This window comes from Varroa destructor, unplaced genomic scaffold (genome assembly GCF_002443255.2).
Source record: "Varroa destructor unplaced genomic scaffold, Vdes_3.0 BEIS01000003.1, whole genome shotgun sequence".
In the NCBI taxonomy this organism is placed as follows: Eukaryota; Metazoa; Arthropoda; class Arachnida; order Mesostigmata; family Varroidae; genus Varroa; species Varroa destructor.
The window spans coordinates 17,575,226-17,596,099 of record NW_019211456.1 but is presented as its reverse complement, the minus strand read 5'-3'; the positions used below and the strand labels follow the sequence as shown (position 1 = coordinate 17,596,099).

At 40.7% G+C, this 20,874-nt stretch overlaps 1 protein-coding gene and 1 long non-coding RNA gene across 9 annotated transcripts in view; one reads left to right on the top strand and one right to left on the bottom strand.

Moving 5' to 3' along the window:
* The window catches only part of LOC111246763 (uncharacterized), a 51,649-nt gene extending 34,546 nt beyond the window's left edge, over positions 1–17,103 (top strand). For 5 of the 8 annotated variants that reach the window (XM_022796909.2, XM_086982988.1, XM_022796910.2 and 2 more), the window contains 17 exons: positions 241–340; positions 2,470–2,814; positions 3,324–3,395; positions 3,636–3,849; positions 4,928–5,002; positions 5,884–5,997; positions 7,594–7,670; positions 7,909–8,060; positions 8,414–8,522; positions 8,783–8,983; positions 9,324–9,434; positions 9,756–9,842; positions 9,999–10,184; positions 10,461–10,674; positions 11,344–11,435; positions 11,936–12,122; positions 12,328–17,103. In XM_022796909.2, the coding sequence (XP_022652644.1) occupies positions 241–340; positions 2,470–2,814; positions 3,324–3,395; positions 3,636–3,849; positions 4,928–5,002; positions 5,884–5,997; positions 7,594–7,670; positions 7,909–8,060; positions 8,414–8,522; positions 8,783–8,983; positions 9,324–9,434; positions 9,756–9,842; positions 9,999–10,184; positions 10,461–10,674; positions 11,344–11,435; positions 11,936–12,122; positions 12,328–12,404 (2,413 nt within the window). In that variant the 3' untranslated portion in view covers positions 12,405–17,103. Of the gene's footprint in view, positions 1–240; positions 341–2,469; positions 2,815–3,323; positions 3,396–3,635; positions 3,850–4,927; positions 5,003–5,883; positions 5,998–7,593; positions 7,671–7,908; positions 8,061–8,413; positions 8,523–8,782; positions 8,984–9,323; positions 9,435–9,755; positions 9,843–9,998; positions 10,185–10,460; positions 10,675–11,326; positions 11,436–11,935; positions 12,123–12,327 lie in introns of those variants that run through there. The other 3 variants (XM_086982989.1, XM_086982990.1, XM_086982991.1) reach the window with 3 other exon arrangements.
* LOC147756605 (uncharacterized) lies at positions 16,645–20,533 on the bottom strand. The gene is made up of 2 exons (XR_015323312.1): positions 17,387–20,533; positions 16,645–17,168 (listed from the first exon to the last, which is right to left on the bottom strand). It is a non-coding gene; the product is annotated as an uncharacterized LOC147756605 (long non-coding RNA).
* Positions 20,534–20,874: the final 341 nt, after the last annotated feature.

The window sequence follows — 20,874 nt, the reverse complement described above, 5'->3', positions numbered from 1 at the left end:
AACTGCTCTATAATGGTAAATAATTTTTTCTCGATTATACCAACATCGGTGATTGATAATAACTATAAACGTCTTTTCAATAGAATTAAAGAGAAGTATGAAGTGAAAGAAACGGATACTTTTATTTTCGCCTATCCCTCGTTACTGATGCATTTTCTATAGCATAGACATACCCTCTAAGCGAGCCGAGTGTAACTTCTTTATGATACGATTTCTTTTCGCTACAACTTCTGCCTGAAGCAGGTCGGCTTCGTTACAACCATCGGAAGTTTTAGTTGTTGAACCCGATGACGACAGGGTTGGACAACCCCACGGAAGCTCAGGCCCGGTCGATCCTAACGTAAGTGTAATTTAACGTGTAGTTCAAGTCGACATAGCTTTTTCTCCTGGCGAAGCTTCGCTGTCACGAGTTTCTCGAATACTAAATAAGAATCGACGAAAAGATCTAGCCCTTTTTCACGCCACGGAAGATTCGAGTTTGTCTTGGCATACAAGCAAAACGGTTTTTCAAAATGTATAGGATATGTACGAAGTTTGTGTGAAGTATGAAACGTTGGTCTGCCTAAAGCCTTTTGTTCCTACTGAAGCTCCGCTTTTGCGACATCAGTGTTGTTAGCCTAATTCACCATTTGTTTATCGCGCATTGGGTTGATGGACATTTGTATTCAGTGTAGTAGTAAACTAGTTATTTTTGTCTGAAACACCGCAATTTAGGTGTTTTAACAACTAAGACAAAAGATTGGTGCGTAATACATGTCGATCAAGTCAGCTGATTGAAGGTGAGCGAGCCCGACGCACGCTTTGCTAGAACCCACTGTAACAACGCGCCGTTATTTCGGGTTATTGCGTAAGGAGACAATGTTACGTTGTGTTGTCCTAGACATTGCAAGTGAAATCCGTTCTCAAGCGTTAACACCACCCTATCTGTCTACTGAATGGTGAATATCAGCCAACATTAACCATGAACGTAATTCCCTTTTTGATTTCTATCTCGTTCTTGCACGTCAACGAGGATACAATACGATGAGAATCTTGAATGTTTGTGCCACTGTGGCTATGGCAGTATTACTACGGCTTTGATGTGTATCGTGAGGTTTGAGCCTGCCTGTCGCCGGCATTGTCAAAGCTACTATGCCATGTTTTTCTTATAATTCTATAATATTTTCTCGAATTGCCACACACAAAACGATCCGGTTCCATTTTGTCAAAGACATTATGTTGAAACAGGTATGCATCATCAGCGCCTATGTCACATACTCTATCCAATGTGCACGAATAAAGACAGTAATTCGATTGATAGACGATTTGGAATTCAATGCACAGGGGTTAAAGCTGTCGCAAGAACAATATTGATCTCTTCAAGATGCGAGTTACTATTTTCTGTTCTATTTTCTATTCTTCGATGTCCCGAACACTTAGGACTATTTAGTTAAAATTTAAGCAGGATTTTTGTCTACTTTAAACAGGTATATAGTTGTCAGAAGGTGGCCTATGAAACATCTCCGAATGGTTCAATTTCCATTCGTCGCTGATTGGATATTTGGTAAATAATTCCAATATATTTAGCCAGAGGGCTAGTTTCCACAGTTCACAGACGGTACGATAATCCTGATGACAGCCTAAAGCTTGTTTCGTTAGCATTTCTTGTTGTTTCGAAAGGACATTTGTATAGAATAGTGTCTTTTTTACCCGTCTGCCTTAATCGCCGAATACAAAGTAAGCAGCTATTTTTGCACCAGCACAAAACAATGAAAAGAAAGCTTGGTCGTTTACAATCGATTTTCTTTAAACAGTCATATTAAAAGGTGCTTCATTTGGTGTTCTTTGTGTCCTTCGTTGTTCGTACGATATATAAGGAATTGTATTCTACGTCCTCCCTATTTCAATAGAATTACATTTGCGCAGTTCCAAACGATTCCAACTGAACCTAAATTCCTGTCATAAGCAGCCATTTTGCCCGTCTCGAACCCTAGACCACAAAACGAATTCTGCGTGTGCCCGTGGTTACTGGAAATATTTTAGCCCAAAGCTATTTAGCCCCTTAAACTTTGTCAATCAGTTCCATGTTTGCTCTACTGTACGCGACAGAAAAAGGGCATGAATAACCTTACAGTGAGTCGTCCGTTATAAACTTATACGTGTAGAAGCAGCCCGAACAGACTAGCGGTAGAGAAAGCGTTTATGTTACGCTTCCCTTTTATTGAGCTGGGTAACGTTTGCGTTCAAGATCAACCGTCAACGTTAAGCGAATATGCATTTATATGGACCAACATTAAACAAGCCTATTTATATAGCAGTTTTTATATAAACTCGTTTCCTGAATGTTTGACTCTTGTCGTTTTGACCCACGTTGTCTACACAGCTGCTATGATGGTATGACAGGTATGAGCTGCCGACGCGTCATGATGAGCTCTGACGATTCAGATTTTGTTGGTTCCATGGCGCTGTTCTGTCTGTTTCTTGATTTAGGCTACGGACGCTAATGTAGACGGTGGCCCCTGTGCGGACGATTGTGATCTCTCGGAAGCCGCAGGATGTCTGTCGACAAGCGAGGCTACCGAGACAGCCACAGGCGATGACGAATCAGCAGCTGAACGACGCACGCACGTTCGACCATTGGCCAGTGCCCCGGAACACGCAGCAACTGCTGCGTGCTCAGCCGGCACCTTATCGCCCGCGATTTATTCCCGAAGCGCAAAAGGAGCTGCAACTCCATTGCGGAAACCGAACGTCAATGTTGGAAGCAAGATTAAAGCAATGCTCCAGGAAAATAAGGATAGCACACCAGTGGAACGAAAAGCCCGGCCACAAAGAGTGGGTGCTTGACTTCAATAATAATAACATGCGCAAATGGCAGTACAAATATCAGTTTACAACGTTACTGCCGTTATGTACATACTCAAACCCATACAGTTATGATTTTGTCTATATACTGAAGAGGATAATCGATGACCTAAGTATGCAAATTTAAACCCAAAAATTAATTGGTAACTAGTTAAGCAAGGAACTGCAAAATAATAGATAAACATTTATTATTTATAGGGCGTTGGCTCTAGCGTATAGATAATGAGGAGAAGAAGATCTAAATACAACTATAATAATCGATTTCTCTCGCCCGCTAAAAATTTACGACAGTTCCATTACGTACCATTTTCCTTCGGACAGCCTAATATTTCCAACCCTTTATAAAAAGTCTTCTGTTCTACTAGTGCAAAACGTAACGAGCACCCCATTCTTATACTTCTATGTGTATAATATCTGATATGCAAAATCAGCAAATGTAGGCCGTATTAATTCCAAGTAGCAACTCCAACTTTTTTCAGAAAAATAAGTGGGACGAAGTGGAAAAGAAGATCCAGCAAAATCTTCAGGAAAAAAAAAAGGCTAAAACCGAGGTGAGCATCAGTGACGTGATACTTAGCATATTGAACAAACAAGCCATAAACAATTCAAAGTTTATCCCTATGTCAAATGAACATTTATGATATATGAACATCACATATTCTATCTTCCCAACAAAGGATTGTCAAAACAACGAAACAAGCTCTCCATATGTGTTGGTTGATTCCACTGCCTGATTCAATGCTATGTCTCAAGTATTTTGTCTCACCCTGTCTTGCTTCTAATGCTACCAGGTGAAGAGTCGGATCAATTCGAATCTAGCTGCCGCGCGGGCTGAGGCACGCCGATCTCCACGTGGTTCCGTGTGTGGCCCAAGTGGACGAACCGCAGAACCATCGTTATGTGGGGAGCCGCTTGGTACGATTCCGGGAGGCAGTAGGGATCCCAACAACCAGGACGACGCTGATGTCGGGGGACCCAGCAGGCCGGAATCACGAGCTTCACGAGGTTTGTCTAAATGTCGAATTTAATCGTACAGGAGTTGATATGAGGATAGCTGGAATAGACACAGCAACAGGTTTAATCAAAGACGTGCCCATGGAACAGAAAAAGTGACTGGACACAAGAACAAGCATATCCACCGCTTCCTTTGCGCCGTCGACTAATCATTATGGGTGACGCGCTACGGCTTGACAGGCCTACAAAGACAAATAAATTTTCAGCTTTCAGTTGCATTTTACCATCTGGCTAATACTGTGAATTAAATTGTGAATTAAATAAACTGTTAAATTAATGTAATTTCTCATAAACACAAAACACAATTTTTGAAAACTTCGGTGAATCAAACTAGCTTTCGGGTCTGAAAGACGTTCTTTAGGACTGAACAAGCTAATGGAACATTCGCTGTTTGTCTTATCAGCTTCAAGACGCTTCTCTTTTGGTCATTGACATTTTCCTCACCCAGACCATAGCATTCTCGTGCCGTACATTGTGACACAGAGTACACAGTAAGCAAAAAGAACAAAACGAAAACTCCACCTGAAGCCGAAAGAGGTTACAAGACCGCGTGTTCAGCCCGTTGGAAAAGTTTACCAATCGTTATGTAAGACGAAGCGTGTATTTACAGAGGATGATCCGTGGAGCTGCGAGACCTGACGAGGCACCTAGATAACAATTTAGTTAGCTTGTTTGGTATTCATTATAGTCATGTCATGTTTTCTTTATAAACCTTGAGACTATGCTTAAGTTTTTCTAGTCCAGCCTCGGACCGGAGTGCCCAGTAGGTTTTCGGCTTTAAAATTTTTCGCATACCACTTCGGCAGACCGTGAAATGTGCGCACTCAGCCTTGCACCCAGGTAGTTTTCATGTATCATTCCGGCGTTATTGGTAACACTCCTTAAACCACTCATCCATACATCCAGCCTAGTCTGCGGAAAACCTTTTCGGGTAGATCTCTAACGACCCATGTCATTATGCCATTTCAGCTTATTATATCAGCTTCGCTACCGCCTCAGCTATCACAGAAACTATATGTATATATAAGCTGAGCTTTCATGATAAAGGCTTAATCTTGATTTGTTTTAGTTGTGCCGTTGCCTATCAAACCCGGTCCACCGAAACGCGATTACAGTCGACCTTGGGCTGACCCTCCTCCAAAAAGTAAGTAGAGTTTCATTGTCTCTACTAAAACCTGAAGGCTTTATAAGGTTAGTGATTTTAAGTAAACCTAGCACCCTAGTTAGTTATATTAGCAAAGGCGGTAATCTACAGCTTGGGGAGTATGGAATGAAAAAAATACAAACGCAGATTATAACTCTGATGCAAAAGCTTTTTTGTCACACTTGTGGGCTATTATGGGCGCACGATATGCCATATAATGCAAAAGATTTCTCTCCGAAATTAAAGTTAGTGGAAGAGAGCCTTGCTATGATTTTCCTATAAAAAAAAAAACCATGTAGCAAATTAAAATATGAAAGATGACCTTTACTACGTTAAATAGCAAATCAGCAAATTTACTAAGCCTATACCGACGCCTAATAAATAGGTTCAAATTAGTATGTATCATAAAAAGCACTACCGCTTTTTAAAGGAGTGTACGTACTCACTACGAATACAATAGAGGAGCAGGTCAGCCCGTGTAATGCGAATAGTGAAACGTACTTAAGATATATTAGAACGATCTGCATTGGAACGCTACGATGATTGTTGTATCTTTTGAGTAGCGTACATAATATACATCAAGTTGCATTTATCAGTAATAAAAGTGAAATAAATCCCCTTGAAAATATAACCCTTTAAAATGAAACTCACGCAAAAATGCACGCACGACAACATCACGGGTGCGTGCCCGCAATCCCGATCGACAATTCTAATTCAGTTCCTTTACTGAAATGCTCCTTCTGTAAACGGCTTCCTTAACGTCAGATGTTGTTGCCGCCATGTGCGCCATAGCAAAATGTTTTCTCGTAGACAACGCAGTAGTTTATCAGTTTCGTGGTGTGTTACCTATGCTTGTGTCTCATAACGGCGTTCATTTTCAGTGGCAGAAAAGAGTTCTCCTACATTGGCCTCGGCTCCCTGCAAGGGAAGCTCCGTGGCAAGACAGAGATTATCGCTCAAACTCGGTCCCCCTGGCACCCCCAAAAGCTCACAAGGTATTGGCGACTATCGATCACCTTTGTGGCGAATGTTTCATTAAACGCTATTTTGTCCTTAACCCTTGTTCCACCCTTTTACGTTCCAATAACCCTGATTGGTGGAGGCTAGAAGAACTCAACGTTTAATCCCTTTTTCGATGCTATCGTCACCGGTGTTTATTGTGCTTTCCTTTTGGTGTATGGATGCACCATATGTATCGTATTCCATTTGGTGGCTTGTGTTCCGTGAAGTTCTTGCCTGCTTAACCCTTCACGTTCACCCTCGCCGTAAATATGGCTGGACCAAAGAGCCATACAACCTGTTGCTCAAGCACGTGGTAGCAAATTTGTATAGCGCACCAGGAAGCTTCAACATGAGACTAAGCTTCTATTTAGCTGAATTCAACCAGCATTTGCTTTCTGCCTTTTGATGTAATAGAACTTGCTGTAGAAATACGGTAAAGCAACTTATTGACGTCCAATGAAATCTCACGATAACTTTAAGATATGGAGTTGTGTTTATCAAGCAATTAATTGCATACGCCGTATATAAACAGCCGCGCCAGATTGGACGAGTCGATTTTTTTTCTATAGTTTCTATCCTAGTGCCTTTTATCATATAGCAGGACTATCCAAAGTTCATTCGGTCATGTTGTTCCCATTAGTTTTATTTGTGGGGACACAATATCTACTGATCCTGATTGAGTTTCAGCCTATCATTGAAGGTATCTGAAATCTACTACAATTTATCTTGACTCACTTTCGAATAAATATTAACCCGGATCGTTGGTGTACATATGTAAGGTAGATCTGCTTCGCGGACTGACTAATTATACCCTGCTTAATCTGTTGCTTTTAAGGACCGCCTAATCTGCTTAGGGTAAAAGAGGGTCACATCGTAAAAATCAGTCATTAACGGGATTAACTTGCACCTGGTGTTGTTTCTAGTTACTACGCTTATCTACCATAAAAATCCACCTGAATCCTATAATATTATCTAGTAGTCTTTTTAGTTTAGTTTTACCAATCTGTTTAAACGCAATTTTGGCTAAATCCGGCTCTGTCAAGCGCGTGGCACTTGGGGTGCTTAACCTCAGGATTGTCGACAAAAGCTTCAATTTGAATCCTAGTCAACTTTATGAATATAGGTCATTGCATACGCTTTATGTACGATCTGTATTTGGGTTAAAGACTGTAGTGGGCCCGCTTTTGCATGTACACAGAACTACCGGACATCTAACTATTAGTTTTGAACTTAAACTAGTACGGATGATGAAATAGTTATCACTAACAGGATCAGCTCTTTCCTGGTGAAATGATTTTTAGTCATAGAGTTAAATGGACTGATTTGAAAAGTTTCGACAAGCTTCCATAACGAAACCTTATAGAGAGGACGAACAATGCATACTTAGATAATTCCTTCAACATCTCTTTGTTTAAGATGGTGTGTAGCCAAGTGGTAATTGGTATACTGAGCAAGTACTTGTTGTGATGTCCTCACACTGAATGCGTAATTTAAAAACGTTCGTTTAGTCAACAAAGAATCCTCAAGACAGTCAACTACAAACGTTATGTAAACAAATGCAAATTTATAATTTGAAAATACATCTTTAGGAGATATCCGGACACCTGTAGGGAAAGCGGGAACCAGGTCCCGTCTTGGAAAAGACTCTCTGAATAGTCCTGCAAGGGTAAGCTATTGATTCCGTTCTGCTTAGATAGGTTATTGTCCTATCATATTGAGAATCCGAAAAAAGTGGAATTAAACAGAAATATCATTCATCCAATGAATTTATATATATTCTTTGTGGCGCCACCTGATCAATTATAGCGTGCTTGAGTTATAATATAGAAAAACTTCAGTATCATATTAGTATAATATCTTGATATTATACAAAATATGGTATATATTGAATAATTTTCACCCAGGAGGAGTTCGATGCAGAGATTCGGCGGTTGGGTGCTCTGTGTGAGGCCCGAACAAAAGAGCTTAACCGCGTTCGACTCGAGCTGCGGGGCACAGCTTACGCACTCAGTGCTTTAGCAATCGCCTTCCAGCGTTGGGACCTCAAACTCGAAAGGTAGCCTTCAATCACGCTAATGTTTAACATGAACTAACGGCCCACGATTCAGACAACAAGTTGATAATAACTGATAATAAAAACAATATAATTAATAATTGAGGTCTTAAGCTCATATATAATTATTAGAAAAAGGCGATGCACTACGTCAGTACACATTTAGAAATATGTACTTAGCTTGGCACTCATTATTATGAGCTTACTGTCTTTGCTGGCGGTTTTTCGATGCTGGGTTAATGTCATTGGCCTCTCGCACTGGCCAAGCAACTATTGTATAATATAGCGGTTGGGGTTCAAGATAGCCTGTAGCCAAGGATGGCACAGTATACGAGTCTTTTCATTATGACTTTCAGAATGGATACATATGCTCATCAGCTGGGCGAAGATCTAACGCTGTCAGAAGAAGCGCTCAAGGTTGCCAACCAGGAAATCGAGAGACTCAAGCAGGACGCCCAGGAAGAGGTAGGCAAACAATGGTAATCTTCTCTAACAATAAGCCAGTCTGTTCTAACCCACAAATACGAGTGTTTCTCATGTCCGTATTAGGAAACGCTATGCATGAAAATCCAGCACCTCTTAAGTGAACTGTACGTGATAACGTTAAGTGTGAATTACGTATACATTTTTCATATTCTCCTGCAAAACATGTTTTATTAATGGCGTAAATGCAACTGCAACACTAGGGATTTAATATCCTAACATTTCCTATGGTGTTTCGGTAGGTTGCCGCCATCCGACGGGAGTTAGAACAAACTCGCGAAGAGCACTCGCTAAAAAATCAACAGATGGAAGAGGAATACGTAACACGAATGCAGAGGATATCGGCTGAGCAACAGGCCCGTATTGATCGAATGAAGGAACAGTTTGCGAAAATGTCTGCAGACGAAGTTGCTTCGCGAAGCGAGGAAATGGCCAAAATACTCGTAAGTAATCGTTCATTGAAAGCTTTCTCTGACTAGACTAACATTATTTTGAATAGAATTTTTACCATTATAATAGAAAAGGTACGAAGATAACATTTCGATTGATTATGATTATTTAAATTTCGATCATCTAATAGTTAGCTATCTATCGATAACTTGGCTGTTGCAATGACGCAAGTGTTCTGTGACGTTCGGTACGGTAAAATCCATGATATAAGTGTATTCTTCAAAGTGAAAAATGGTAATTCTGTATATAGAATTAATTTATTGGGTTTTTGTGCATAATTTTCATGTACTCCTTGAAAAAAGTCGTTCTAGCTTCTTTGCTTTTGCTCTCTAGGACGGTCACGCACGGGAATTAGCTGACAACCGGTCAACTTATGAAAGAGAACTGCGGAATCGGACTCAGTTGCATCATCAGCGAGAAGCTGATCTGGAAAACGCACTCAAGGTATTCTTCTGTTACTTCAATCAAGTTATACGAATTAACGATATTTAATCTAAAATTGCGTTGTGAGTAGAAAAATAGATAGTTGCCCCTAACCGTGCAGCTAATTTAAGCAAAATTTATAAGTTACACATTGACCTGAAGGTCATAAACGAAATGAATATAACTTAAAAATTAACGATTTGTGCCGCACGGATCGTTCCGTATTAGAGAGTCCCCGTGAATCATCAGGTAGTTTCTTCGTTGTGCATAGTAAGTACGATATAAACCGCTAATGAACTTGCTTGAGTCACGCGAGCCATTGTACTATGCTTGTGAATACAGGAACGTAGTGAGGAATACGCCCGGGTAAAACGTGAGGCTGAGGAGTTCCAAAGGAGCGTCTTACAATCAACGGATTCAAAAATCGCAGTAGGTTATACTCTGTTTAGAAGAAGCTCATATGGTCATCTAAGAGCATTACGTTTTTAATTAAACCGGTGTACCTTATCTGATTATAGTGTGTACTGTAACTATGAATCTAAACCGTGTGTACTTATCTAAAAATTCAAACTTGTAATATTTCAGTGGTTGCGTGAACGTAATGAATCGTTAATGAAAGAGGTTGACTCACTGAATGCTGTTCTGGAAATACGCCGAGAAGAGATCGACCGACTTCGAATCTTTGAAATCGAGCACGGTCAGCTTAAGGATAAGCTGGCTCGCAGTGATGACGCCATCGAAAAGTACAAGGCTCGCATTGAGGATCTTTCGGTTAGTTTGCTATAGAGTTTCTTATTTGAGATTCACTATCTCGGTTAGAAGTTGATACTACACACAGCGATATAGGCAACAGCCCAGCATATTTCTTGTAACTGGTGGAAATAAACTCGAGATCCCCTAGCATGACTTGATATCTCATTTCGGGCTATTTAAATCATGCTGCTTCAAGACATACAAGTCGAACCCTTCGTACTGATCATATTCTTCGAAGCTTTCTTAGCGGGACACGGCTGCGTGACAGAGTATCTTCTTCATTTTGCTTTGTAGGCAATGATCGGCCAGAAGTTAGCTGTGCAGGATCAATTGGCACAGGAGAATGCCAAATTGAAGGAATTAGCGGAACATAAAGACCGAATGATCAGCACTTTGGGCAGAGACCGCGACGTGCTTCTCTATCGGCTAAAAGAGAACAAGGATGCAAACAGTGGACAACAGTCGAACTGTGCCTCCGCGGCAGATCGCGCCATGTCCACATCATTTAGTGAGTAACTTTGTCTCTTCAATTTAGGATATTAGATAGATAGATAGATATAGACAAAGTTTTGTAGGTATGTATATCATGTGAAGAACCGGCTTATTAAAAAGCCACGCAGAAGATTGTCTTATAAGCTAAATAAATGCTAGATTATTTAGTTTTCGTTTCGATGGCAGCTTGCATCGAAGTGGATCTAAACTTTTTCGTACTATCGATTGCTCACAATCGCTGTCTTGTTAGGCATTTTTTTTAAATGCAGTCGTTGTGATTCTTCTATGGTAGACTATTAGACTGCTGAAGGCATCAGAACGATTGAGAATATAGGTCTGGATACGTAGATGGACTTCGGTCCTTCTGTGCGGAAACTCCTATCTAAATTCGATTGAGAAAAAAAAAAACCCTAAATATAATCTAGAGATAAATAACAGGTTAAAGTTTTTATAACCTGACCATTATAATTCCAAGTCACCAGTTTCAAAGTAACAGTAAGTTTTTCTATTTGTCGGAATAGTAAGAGGGTAATAGTAAGAGAGAGAGATCTTATGACTTCCCTGGATGCACTTTGCCATCGTTTAAAGTAGAAAGGTTTGTCATAATATAAGAACGACTACTTCGAGCGAAAACAAAGATCAGTTTCGAGAATATAAATATATCTCAGAATAATGAAAATTTCAGTTGTCGATGCTAGTTCGGGCCGACCGTCACGCGAGGTACGCAGCGCCTCAAGCCGACATCGGGGTTCCGTTAATTACCAGATGAGGACAAAGGTACAAACAAGCAAACACGTCCTCAGCTACGAAACATCGATAGTAAACGCAAACGTCTTTTGTGTAGCTATAGTTAGAACACTAAATTTGGCGTACAGATTACTTAGAGCATTTTTTTTAATTATCGGCTAATTTATCCGCACCACATTCGAGCACCTACTTAGAACTAGAGAAAAAGTTACTTGGGAAATGACCTTTTGCGTAAGTTGCGAAACTTCACCGAATATAGTAACTGGCAATACTACTATTTCGATTTACAAAACAATTCAAGGTCGTTTCACTGCAACAGAGGAAGAAGACTCTAAATACATTTACAATGTTTGTGTAGTGGCCATATAGATGGTGGTTCTGTTCAACAGCTACGACCGTTCCTGGCTGTGCCTATCGTGTGCATCTCTATTGATCAGCGTTCAAACATGATCCATAACTGTGTCTCTATATTAATAACGGCGATAAGGGTAAATACACTTTTCTTCTTTTATTGCGGAACCTGCTCACAGGTAGATACCAACGCTGTGATGTCGCAGTCGTGGCATACAGCTACGGGACCTGACCTAGGTCTTCAGGGTCACGGTCCCACCTCCGTGGGAGCTACGAGGGGAGGAAATACTGCCCATGGAGCCTTAAATGGGCGCGACCATCCACGCAGACCATCGCGAGCGGCAAGCGCCCATTCAACCGAAGACGGTAATAATCAGCAAAAGGTGTTCAATGATGCTCCAGTGCAACGCATCTATGCATGTCTACCGCCGCTCGCCGAGTAGCGATATATTTTAACCTAACAAAACGAACTAGCTAGTTATGTTTGCTCAATCATCAATTCCATTTCTCATCCTCATTAATTGAATGTTTATAACTTATTGTTCTACCTCAATTTGATCGGTGCTTTCAGTAAACCGTAACGTCGAGATGGATGATTGCAGAGCGAACGAGAACAACGATCGGATGACGACGTCAATGTACCATTAGTTTGTTCGGTCCGCAATCCACAGCAGCTCACGATCGAACACGACACTTAATAAACTCAAGCTTTAATTTCGGCTTTAGATAATATATCGTTCATCCAAAGAGCCGTTCACCTATCATCGTTCACTGGCGAAGAAACGTTCAAGCACAGTTCTGCAAAACCCTTCATCATTTGTTCTAGCTGAATTCATGAATCATCTGTATTTATCATTGAGTTAACATTATTCGATAATATGATAAAGATCGGGCTAAACTATTGCCTTCATCAGTTGGCGTTGCACGTTCGCAGGGCCTTGCACATTTGCCTCCTACGCTAGCCAACTGTGTTGACAAATAAGCACATCCAAAGTTCGTAATCGTGATTAACTGGGAAAAAGCTTTCGACCTCTCAGAACGACCGAACAGAAAGACGACGAGCGACTAACGACCATAGTGAGCAGCTATCGTCGCCAATAACAAACGGATACATTGGGCAAATAAAAGGTTCTATGGCAGCCTGAAGGAGCCTGTCTGAGAAACAACAAAAATAAGAGTATGGAATAGGCATATTTTTTCGTTCGGAGTCATTCGGGATGAATGTGACAGATTGAACGGTGTGATCAATGGAATGAAGAGGTGAACTCTGCTTAGACCAGTCGATTGCGTTTAATGCAACTACATGTTCCTGCGGTGGCTAGTCTGATAAAGTCATACTTTTTAAGTAGCAATATCTGGACGGGCCACGGCATCGTTAAGCGGGAATATTCACTCCAAGTTTCTGAATCACATAAAACAAATGACAAGGAAACACACAATAGAGTGCATCAAGCTGACATCAGATACCAGTACCTTGCAGTTGTACTATTTAATCTGTAGTAATCATCTCCACACGCCGCACGCGTTGAAACAGAGTTTCAGACAACCTGACCGTTGGTAGGGTGCTTTATTTAAATAGTAGCTTTATAAAGGAGGTGACTTCAGTTCTACAACATAGATGAAAGGTGTTAACCACTTAACATTGGAGATACAAAGGAAGAACTCGATGTGTCTGTCCAGAATAATTTCACAGGTCGTCTCCTCTCATAGCTAACCCCTTTCAAATATAATAGATATACCTATGAACAGAAGGCGTTTCGATTAGTTCTCACTCGCCATTCAAAGCACGAAAGTAGAGCTAGTATTCGTCCTATTCAAAGGCAATGACCTTCTTTGACGCAGGAAGCGGAAACTGAGGTTTTTGCTTTGCCGTTTACCACACAAAAGCAGTGTCGGCACGACGACAGGTGCTGTCGACGGACCATGTTCGAAGAACGCAGCGAATCATACCTAAGAAAATAGAAAGTGAACTCAGATCGATGCAATGAAGCTGACTAACCACAAACGGCTGTGGTACGGCTGACGCATCGTGTGACGAACATAGGGGAGAAAAACAAAGCCTTCGAAGCTCGGGATCGATTGGACGAAAAGGGTTGGTCGCATCTAGAGCGTGGCATTCGAATAGAAGACATAATATGTACAGAGCAGATAAACATGTATTGTCAAAATTAGGACATAAGGAGACGCGACACTAAGTAAAAATAGAGGACAAATATAAAAACTCCTCACAAAAGAATATGCGAAGGAAAGGAGAGATACATGCTAGGGGTGCAGCAAAATAAACTTATATAACAACTCAATCATAATATCGAAATTAAAAAAAATATATAGATGGCCAGCTATATGTAGTATTGAAGAATAGAAAGGAACCGATTCGGAGAAAAGAAGACATGGGCTAAAAAAGAGAGAGCGTAGTAAATGCCCAATGATATGACACTGACCAACGTAGCTTATAGAAACCTACCAGCTACCGATATCGCCAGTCCGAAGTGCGATAAGTGTACTCTCGTTGTTGAAATAGATATTTGGTCGATATTACAATAACAATAATAATCGTTAGCATAACAGATAAGATAACATAAGAATGAAAAAAAAACGAAGGTGTATGCAGCAGTTATGAAAGAAAATGATTTACACGAAGACACGAAAAAACAACATTCAATTAAAATTGCTTTTTTTTTTTAAGTTTCTAACAGCATCCTCACAGTCCCACCTCGACAAGCCTTGATTGGGCTTAAGTGCTGCCAGAGACCTTTAAGCAGAACTGAAAAAATCGTTGTAGACGTGAAGATAATAGACGTTTGTTTGCTTCGGCTTGACCCATACTGGCAGTTCGTACCATAGTTTCGTACTATAAGGTTGACTGCCGAGGCAAAATGTATTTCTTTCTATTCTAATCGTCCTTCCACCTCGTCAGAATATTATCTTCTACGTACAGTTTACAGGATCCATGTGGGGCGTCGGTCCGATTCAATGGAAACGCAATGTTTTCCAGTCTTTACGGATAACGCAAGGGTGTTATCTCCGACACGCGCTACGGGAACTCAAGTATAGAGTATCCGGCAGATTTTGATAATGTCCTGCTTCGCTCTTCTGCACGAAACACAAATAGTAGTATATTGATTCCGCAATGATCTTCTCTATTTCCCACTGACGTCACTTGCTCTGTTCTGTAACTGAGGAAACAGAAAATGCTTTGTTGTACCGGATATCGGTTTTAGGACCTTGGGATTCCCTTCCTCGATTGGTAAGGAGTCGAGAAGGTTTGAGTCAGCTGATTAGTTCTGTTGCCATCGACAGTAATACTGTAATCGTTTTTTATGCGAAGTTTTTTTAAGCTTGATGGTCGATTTTTCTGATACGATACAAACTACTCCTACTACTAGCTAACCCCTCCCTGTCTTAATGGGCTGGCATTCAACGTCTGAGAATTTCTAGGTCGACATCATAGGGCTAATACATGAAGTAATTACGTTTCAATACGTTTGAAGTAACGAGTAGGTGCAGGAAATAGGTGTACGGATAATACACGAGAAAAGATCAGCTATAATGTCACAGTCAGAGTTACTCATAGCAGTGGCGAGATAATGAGATATGTGCTCAAAATTATCGCAGTCAAAAATGATTGAGCTATCCATTAAACATGGGCAAGGTCATGCCAGCTAATTTCGACCCGAGTTCCGACCTGGTGGAACATCACGTCTTCGCAGGTGACCGTTTGCAGTGTAGTGTACGATGAGGTTGTCAATAAGATCTATTATAAGGCTGTATACTAGCAAATCAGACCATATCTAGCTAACATCAACAACAGTTATCGTTATTATAGCATATCATGACGGTAGGCATTGTAACCAGCCCGCGTGTATTCTGCCATATCATTAACTCAAGCAGATTTTCGCTAACACCCGTTCATGACATGCGCTACTCCATGGACAACAGCTGTTTGCTCGCTTGTTTACTCCTTACGTGGATTAGAAGTCCGTAAACCAACGAAATTTGCGTCCTCACCCGCCCCGCATCGTTACCCCCACCTCACGCCCACCTAAATTCTCTGACAAAGTGCATCGTTACTTAGATATCCGCATCCTCTAGAACAAGGAGAGAAACAGACAAGGCGGCGGGATTTGCATGTACCTATTCACCAATGTTCATTCATTGTTATGAATCATAGTCATTGCATTCTCGCTGGATTAACTACCGCGGACCTCCACCAGGCGCTAACCCAACGAGTTAGCGTTCATGTGAGCAGCTTCGCCGGCTCTTTCAATTAACCATTGTCGTCATTTGTAGCAATAGCAACCGATAAAATCCTAAAAATATGTAGCTCGATATTGTTTGTTCCGACCCCACCGATTGCACTGACCAGAGCCTTCCACCGCCCATCTCAAGCCTTTTGTGTCCGGCTTGTTTCTTTGCTTACGAAAACAGCAGCAACAAATAGTCAACGCCAACATCTAAATGACAGCCAACTATGGCCTTAGATTACTAAACGTATATATATATACATATATATATATATATACGTATATATCGTAGTCTGGTATCTGTTATCATGTCAAGTGAGAGATGTGTGTGTACAGGCTCGTTTGAATAAATTTATTTTTTATGAATGCAAAACCTTCCTCGCTAAACATACATTTTTTCGCTACCTAACACTGCTATGTCTATGATTTGATATCTCTCCGAGCAAATAAATTCCTCGAAAAAAATCTCTTGTATGCAGCGTACGTAAGGTGAGCTGTGATTCGCGCAAAGTGGAGTTGCAAATATGAAAAGGATAAACAAACAATAATATAAAAAGCACACAGAGCAAATATCGGCCTGCCTGATACCAAACGGGCACACCATTCACACTTTACCCTATTGATAAAAAAAAAACAGCACAGGCTATTATCATAGTTTTTTTCTTTTTATTTCCTCGTGTGCTCCCGCTGTACAGACAGGCTGGCGTGGCCGTCCCACGATCGTGAATGCCTCAAGGCCCTTGTTAATTTCTGACACCCTGTTATGATAACAATTGATCAGCAAACAAGCCGGAAACGTATCGAATGAGATACACTCAGTGAATTAAGATAGTAGCTTTTTATTGGAAAAACGTGCAAAAGAAGATGAAAGGCCTCGATCTCGTTCTGTAGGGTCCTTTTCTACGGGCGACTGAGACCTCAAGCCATAAATTGAATAATGACCTATCGTGCGTCGCTAGGACATTGTAGCTAGAAACTGTAGAGTGGAAATACGTTCGGATGATTCGAAACGAGACTAATGCAACAACTTGAACTAAAACAAATAATAAATATTATAAACAAATTACAGTTTTTATGTAAATAAATCACTAGTCAATGCGTTACTCGACTCGGTGTAATCAATGTTTAAAGTAGGCCTAGGTAGTAATGTGGATAAGGCGATCGCGGTCTGTAAAAAAGCGGGTATAAAATAGCAATGTTTAGTTTCAAAGAAGGTGATCAAAAGGGAAATTTAGTTGCTAAGATTTGGATCTATATAGATATATATATATATATATATCTAATATATATACATATATATATAGATATCTGATATATATATAAAGATATATATTATTTAAACTGAAAGACAACGAGTTCCTTCACTCTAATATAAGCGATATTTACATGAGTGGGTTTGCATTTCGGGTAGATCGTCCGATGATTCTTTTTCGCTACTCTTCACGAGTCCGCCTTAACGGAGCAGAAGGTGCCCACTGCTAACGTTTCTGCTCGCTTCGTTCATTCCAGTTTATAAGCTAAAGAAAACGTGACGTCAAACAGGTACAACATTTGGATTCTACAGGCGTAACATTAACGGCATTGATGTTTACTGCAATCAGTATGTGCGTGTAGACCAGACACGATCTACTATCGTACGTAAGGTTCAGTCAACATGTTTGTGTAGACATACTTCAAACTCGATTTTTCTAGATGACCGGCCCAACTAGACGATTGCATACAACGAAGAATAGCTAGTCGACAGTGTCCACAGTTAATCTTAGCAGCCTGTATTTGACTAAACAGACGCACCTTTTATCAAATGTTTCTGTGAGCACCGCTCGAATCAGATACGCTTGGGCTTTTAACAACAGACGAGCAGGATAAACGTAGAAGGAACTAATCAGAGTGGGTAGGGAAATAGGAAAAACTATGGCCGTATTGCAGTAAAACACAGTCAACTGACGGAATGAAGCGTCAATATAAAAGTACAAAAAAAAAAGTAAGTTAACCTTTGATGCATGGACCAAATCTACTCCTTCACCACATGTTATGGCTATGCGGCAGTGATAAGTACATCATATGAGCAGTAATCAGCCTTCGCTGAGAAGAAGGTGACTTTATTTTCGGACTAGAAGCACATTGGTTCACGAGTAGCAGCAACCTACTACGCCTGCGCGACTGCATACGCATCGTGCCTCCGTAAATTTATTCTGCACTATTTACCATATCCAATACCCGTGCTAACAGTCCAATTACTGCTTGTGCAACAAAACAACAGACTTTATATTACTATTATTCATTTTAGCAATAAAAAAGTCTCACGGTACAAAAAGCCACTGGATCCATTCATTCGTGCACATACTTTTCGACGTTGAACGGAACGATAAAAAATTCAAAGACAATTCGAGCATTCTGGCATATTTAGCTCCCCCCCCACGACCTCTCCAGAGGGAAATAGGATAGAGCGTTTCGTCTGTACTACCATAATGCACAGTTGCTATACAATGCCACTCTCAAGACACCCATGCGCATGAATCGGGGAAGTTTATCTTTAGCGTAAACTTCTTACTAACAAGATTAAATTGTTTGCAAGTTATCATGGGGTTCTATCATTGCCATTTTCGCTTCCAAATTTACAGATAACGGACAAGACTGCTAGGTAGTGCTTGCGACCATACCAAACAAAGATTAGTAAGCCAGTATCTGTGTTCAGCAATTACGATGTTTTTGCTTGTGCCTAAGTGGCTTTTACCGTCCGACATATTCGTCTCTTGGTCTGACCGCTTCTGTGACGTAATTATGAAAACAATCACTACTCCTGCACTATGCCTGTACCGCATACTTTATCTAGTCACTCAGTGGCCTTGGAGCAGCGCTTAAAGACAAGGGCAGTCGAGAAAGCTAAAAACGAGCATAGAGAACCATTATTTCGTCATAGACATATAATTCTAGCAAAACGTGCACGCCAATCTAACCTTTACAAGGACGGCAAATCCCTTGAAGCTGCATTGCCGTTTAAGTTTTTGGAGTAAGCGCATTTGTAGCGACTCTTTTTTAATGGCGACGAAGGATCTTAATGATTTTATGTACAAAAACAATCCAATCACCTTTTGGTACGACTGAGTAATATTATATGATTCGTACAGCAGAGGCAATGCATATAATTAAATTTATTGTAAGGTTACATTCACTTATCTGGGAACGTTTTTCTTAATTCCGGCTTAGTAGAAGGCTTGAGTTACCATTGTTATGTTAACCTAAAGCTTTCCAAAACAGATCCGACCATACTCGAGGTGATTCGCAGATAGTTTAGCGCAGAGTGAAACATCGCGGAATTAATGATAAGTACTTGATGGCAGTTACCTGTATGAGACACAGATTGTTTTGTATCCGCTCCGTTTAGAGAAGGCATGACAATAAAGCAGTTTTGCCAAACCAAAGTTCACGCTGAGGCCGTCTGCTACCGCCGTCAGCGGTATCTGCGAGAACTTGATTTATGACGCTGAATTTTATAAGTCAATATAATACAAGACGTGCTTCCAGTGGAAAAGGCGATATGACAGTTCTTCTAAGGCACGCTTTACTGATGGCCTTTCAGTTTTTCCGTCGAGTCAGAAGTGTCCTGTCAATTTTGCCGACATCTGGAAGGCTATTTGGGCGAAGAGCGCGCACTAGATCCCGTTGTCGCTTGGTATTCTTGCTGCATGCCCCACTGCATGTTACTCTTCAGTTGACGCATTCGCTGAATTTTATGATGCGATGACGGCTATCTAGTATACCTTACGGCATCTTTGTTTCGTTATTAATTTGTTCGTCTTTGTAGCAGAAGTATCAATGAGCGACCTTGCAGTAGTAGTTTGAATGACGCGCGTAAATCTACTGCACGATCGACTGTGGCCGTCGACGTTGCTAAAAGCCATTATGGCGTTACGATCTGGCGTCAGCGGTTCGATAGACTGAATAACGAGGACCGTTCACCCGTGCTGCCATTATAACCGGCTTAAGTATGAATTTTGCGTATAGATAACCGTTGCGTACCCCTTCACGACGATACACAGAAAAAGAGTAGGCTTTTATCTGATTTAGTCGGCAGGAATTTGAGATTATTCCAGGCGGCGTACACGAATCAGCTTATAGCAATTTGGCCGTCAAAAAGAATCGCAAAAGACAAAAAGCTAACTAGTCATTTTATACGAAAAATTAACTGATTATGAAAAATTCACTGGACACATGCGATGGATTAATCTTGCACTAAATAACAAATTCGTTGGGGCAATTCGAGCAGTTGCGGTGGATCGTTGTGTCTTCGGATCGTAGCAATAATGAAATAATGCTGGCATTGCCCATAGCTGTTTCGGGCTGCTACACTTGGATTAGGGCATACATTGGCGGCTGGTGAGATAGACTATGTTTTACGATACCCGTGAAGTATGAATCAGCAAAGCTAGATGGAGTGGTTCATGCTATTCAAGCAAGAGGGGCGGCGGCGGCATCGGACAATAGTGGCTTTATTCGAACGCTTGCTTAGACGTAATGTTCGGTAAAATTAGATCTATCTGACCCGCTAATATAACGGCACATAGCTATATTTTTAACAAGCTGAACCACAAACACTTGCTTGAAAACAAACACATATATATATATATATATATATATATATATATATATATATATATATGTAGATTATCAGTGCACATAGGTGTGGGCGAAGCGGCGTTCAATTAATACAGTAACAAAGCTTGAAATGGGCCGAACGGATCGACGGGGCGCATACGGATAGTGAAGGACAGAGCAGCGTAGATGAACGGCGTCATTTCATTAGCTCTTCAAATAAGATTCGTAAAAAACATTCTTTTTTCATTATGTGTACTTTGAGCAATGATTCTAGCGGA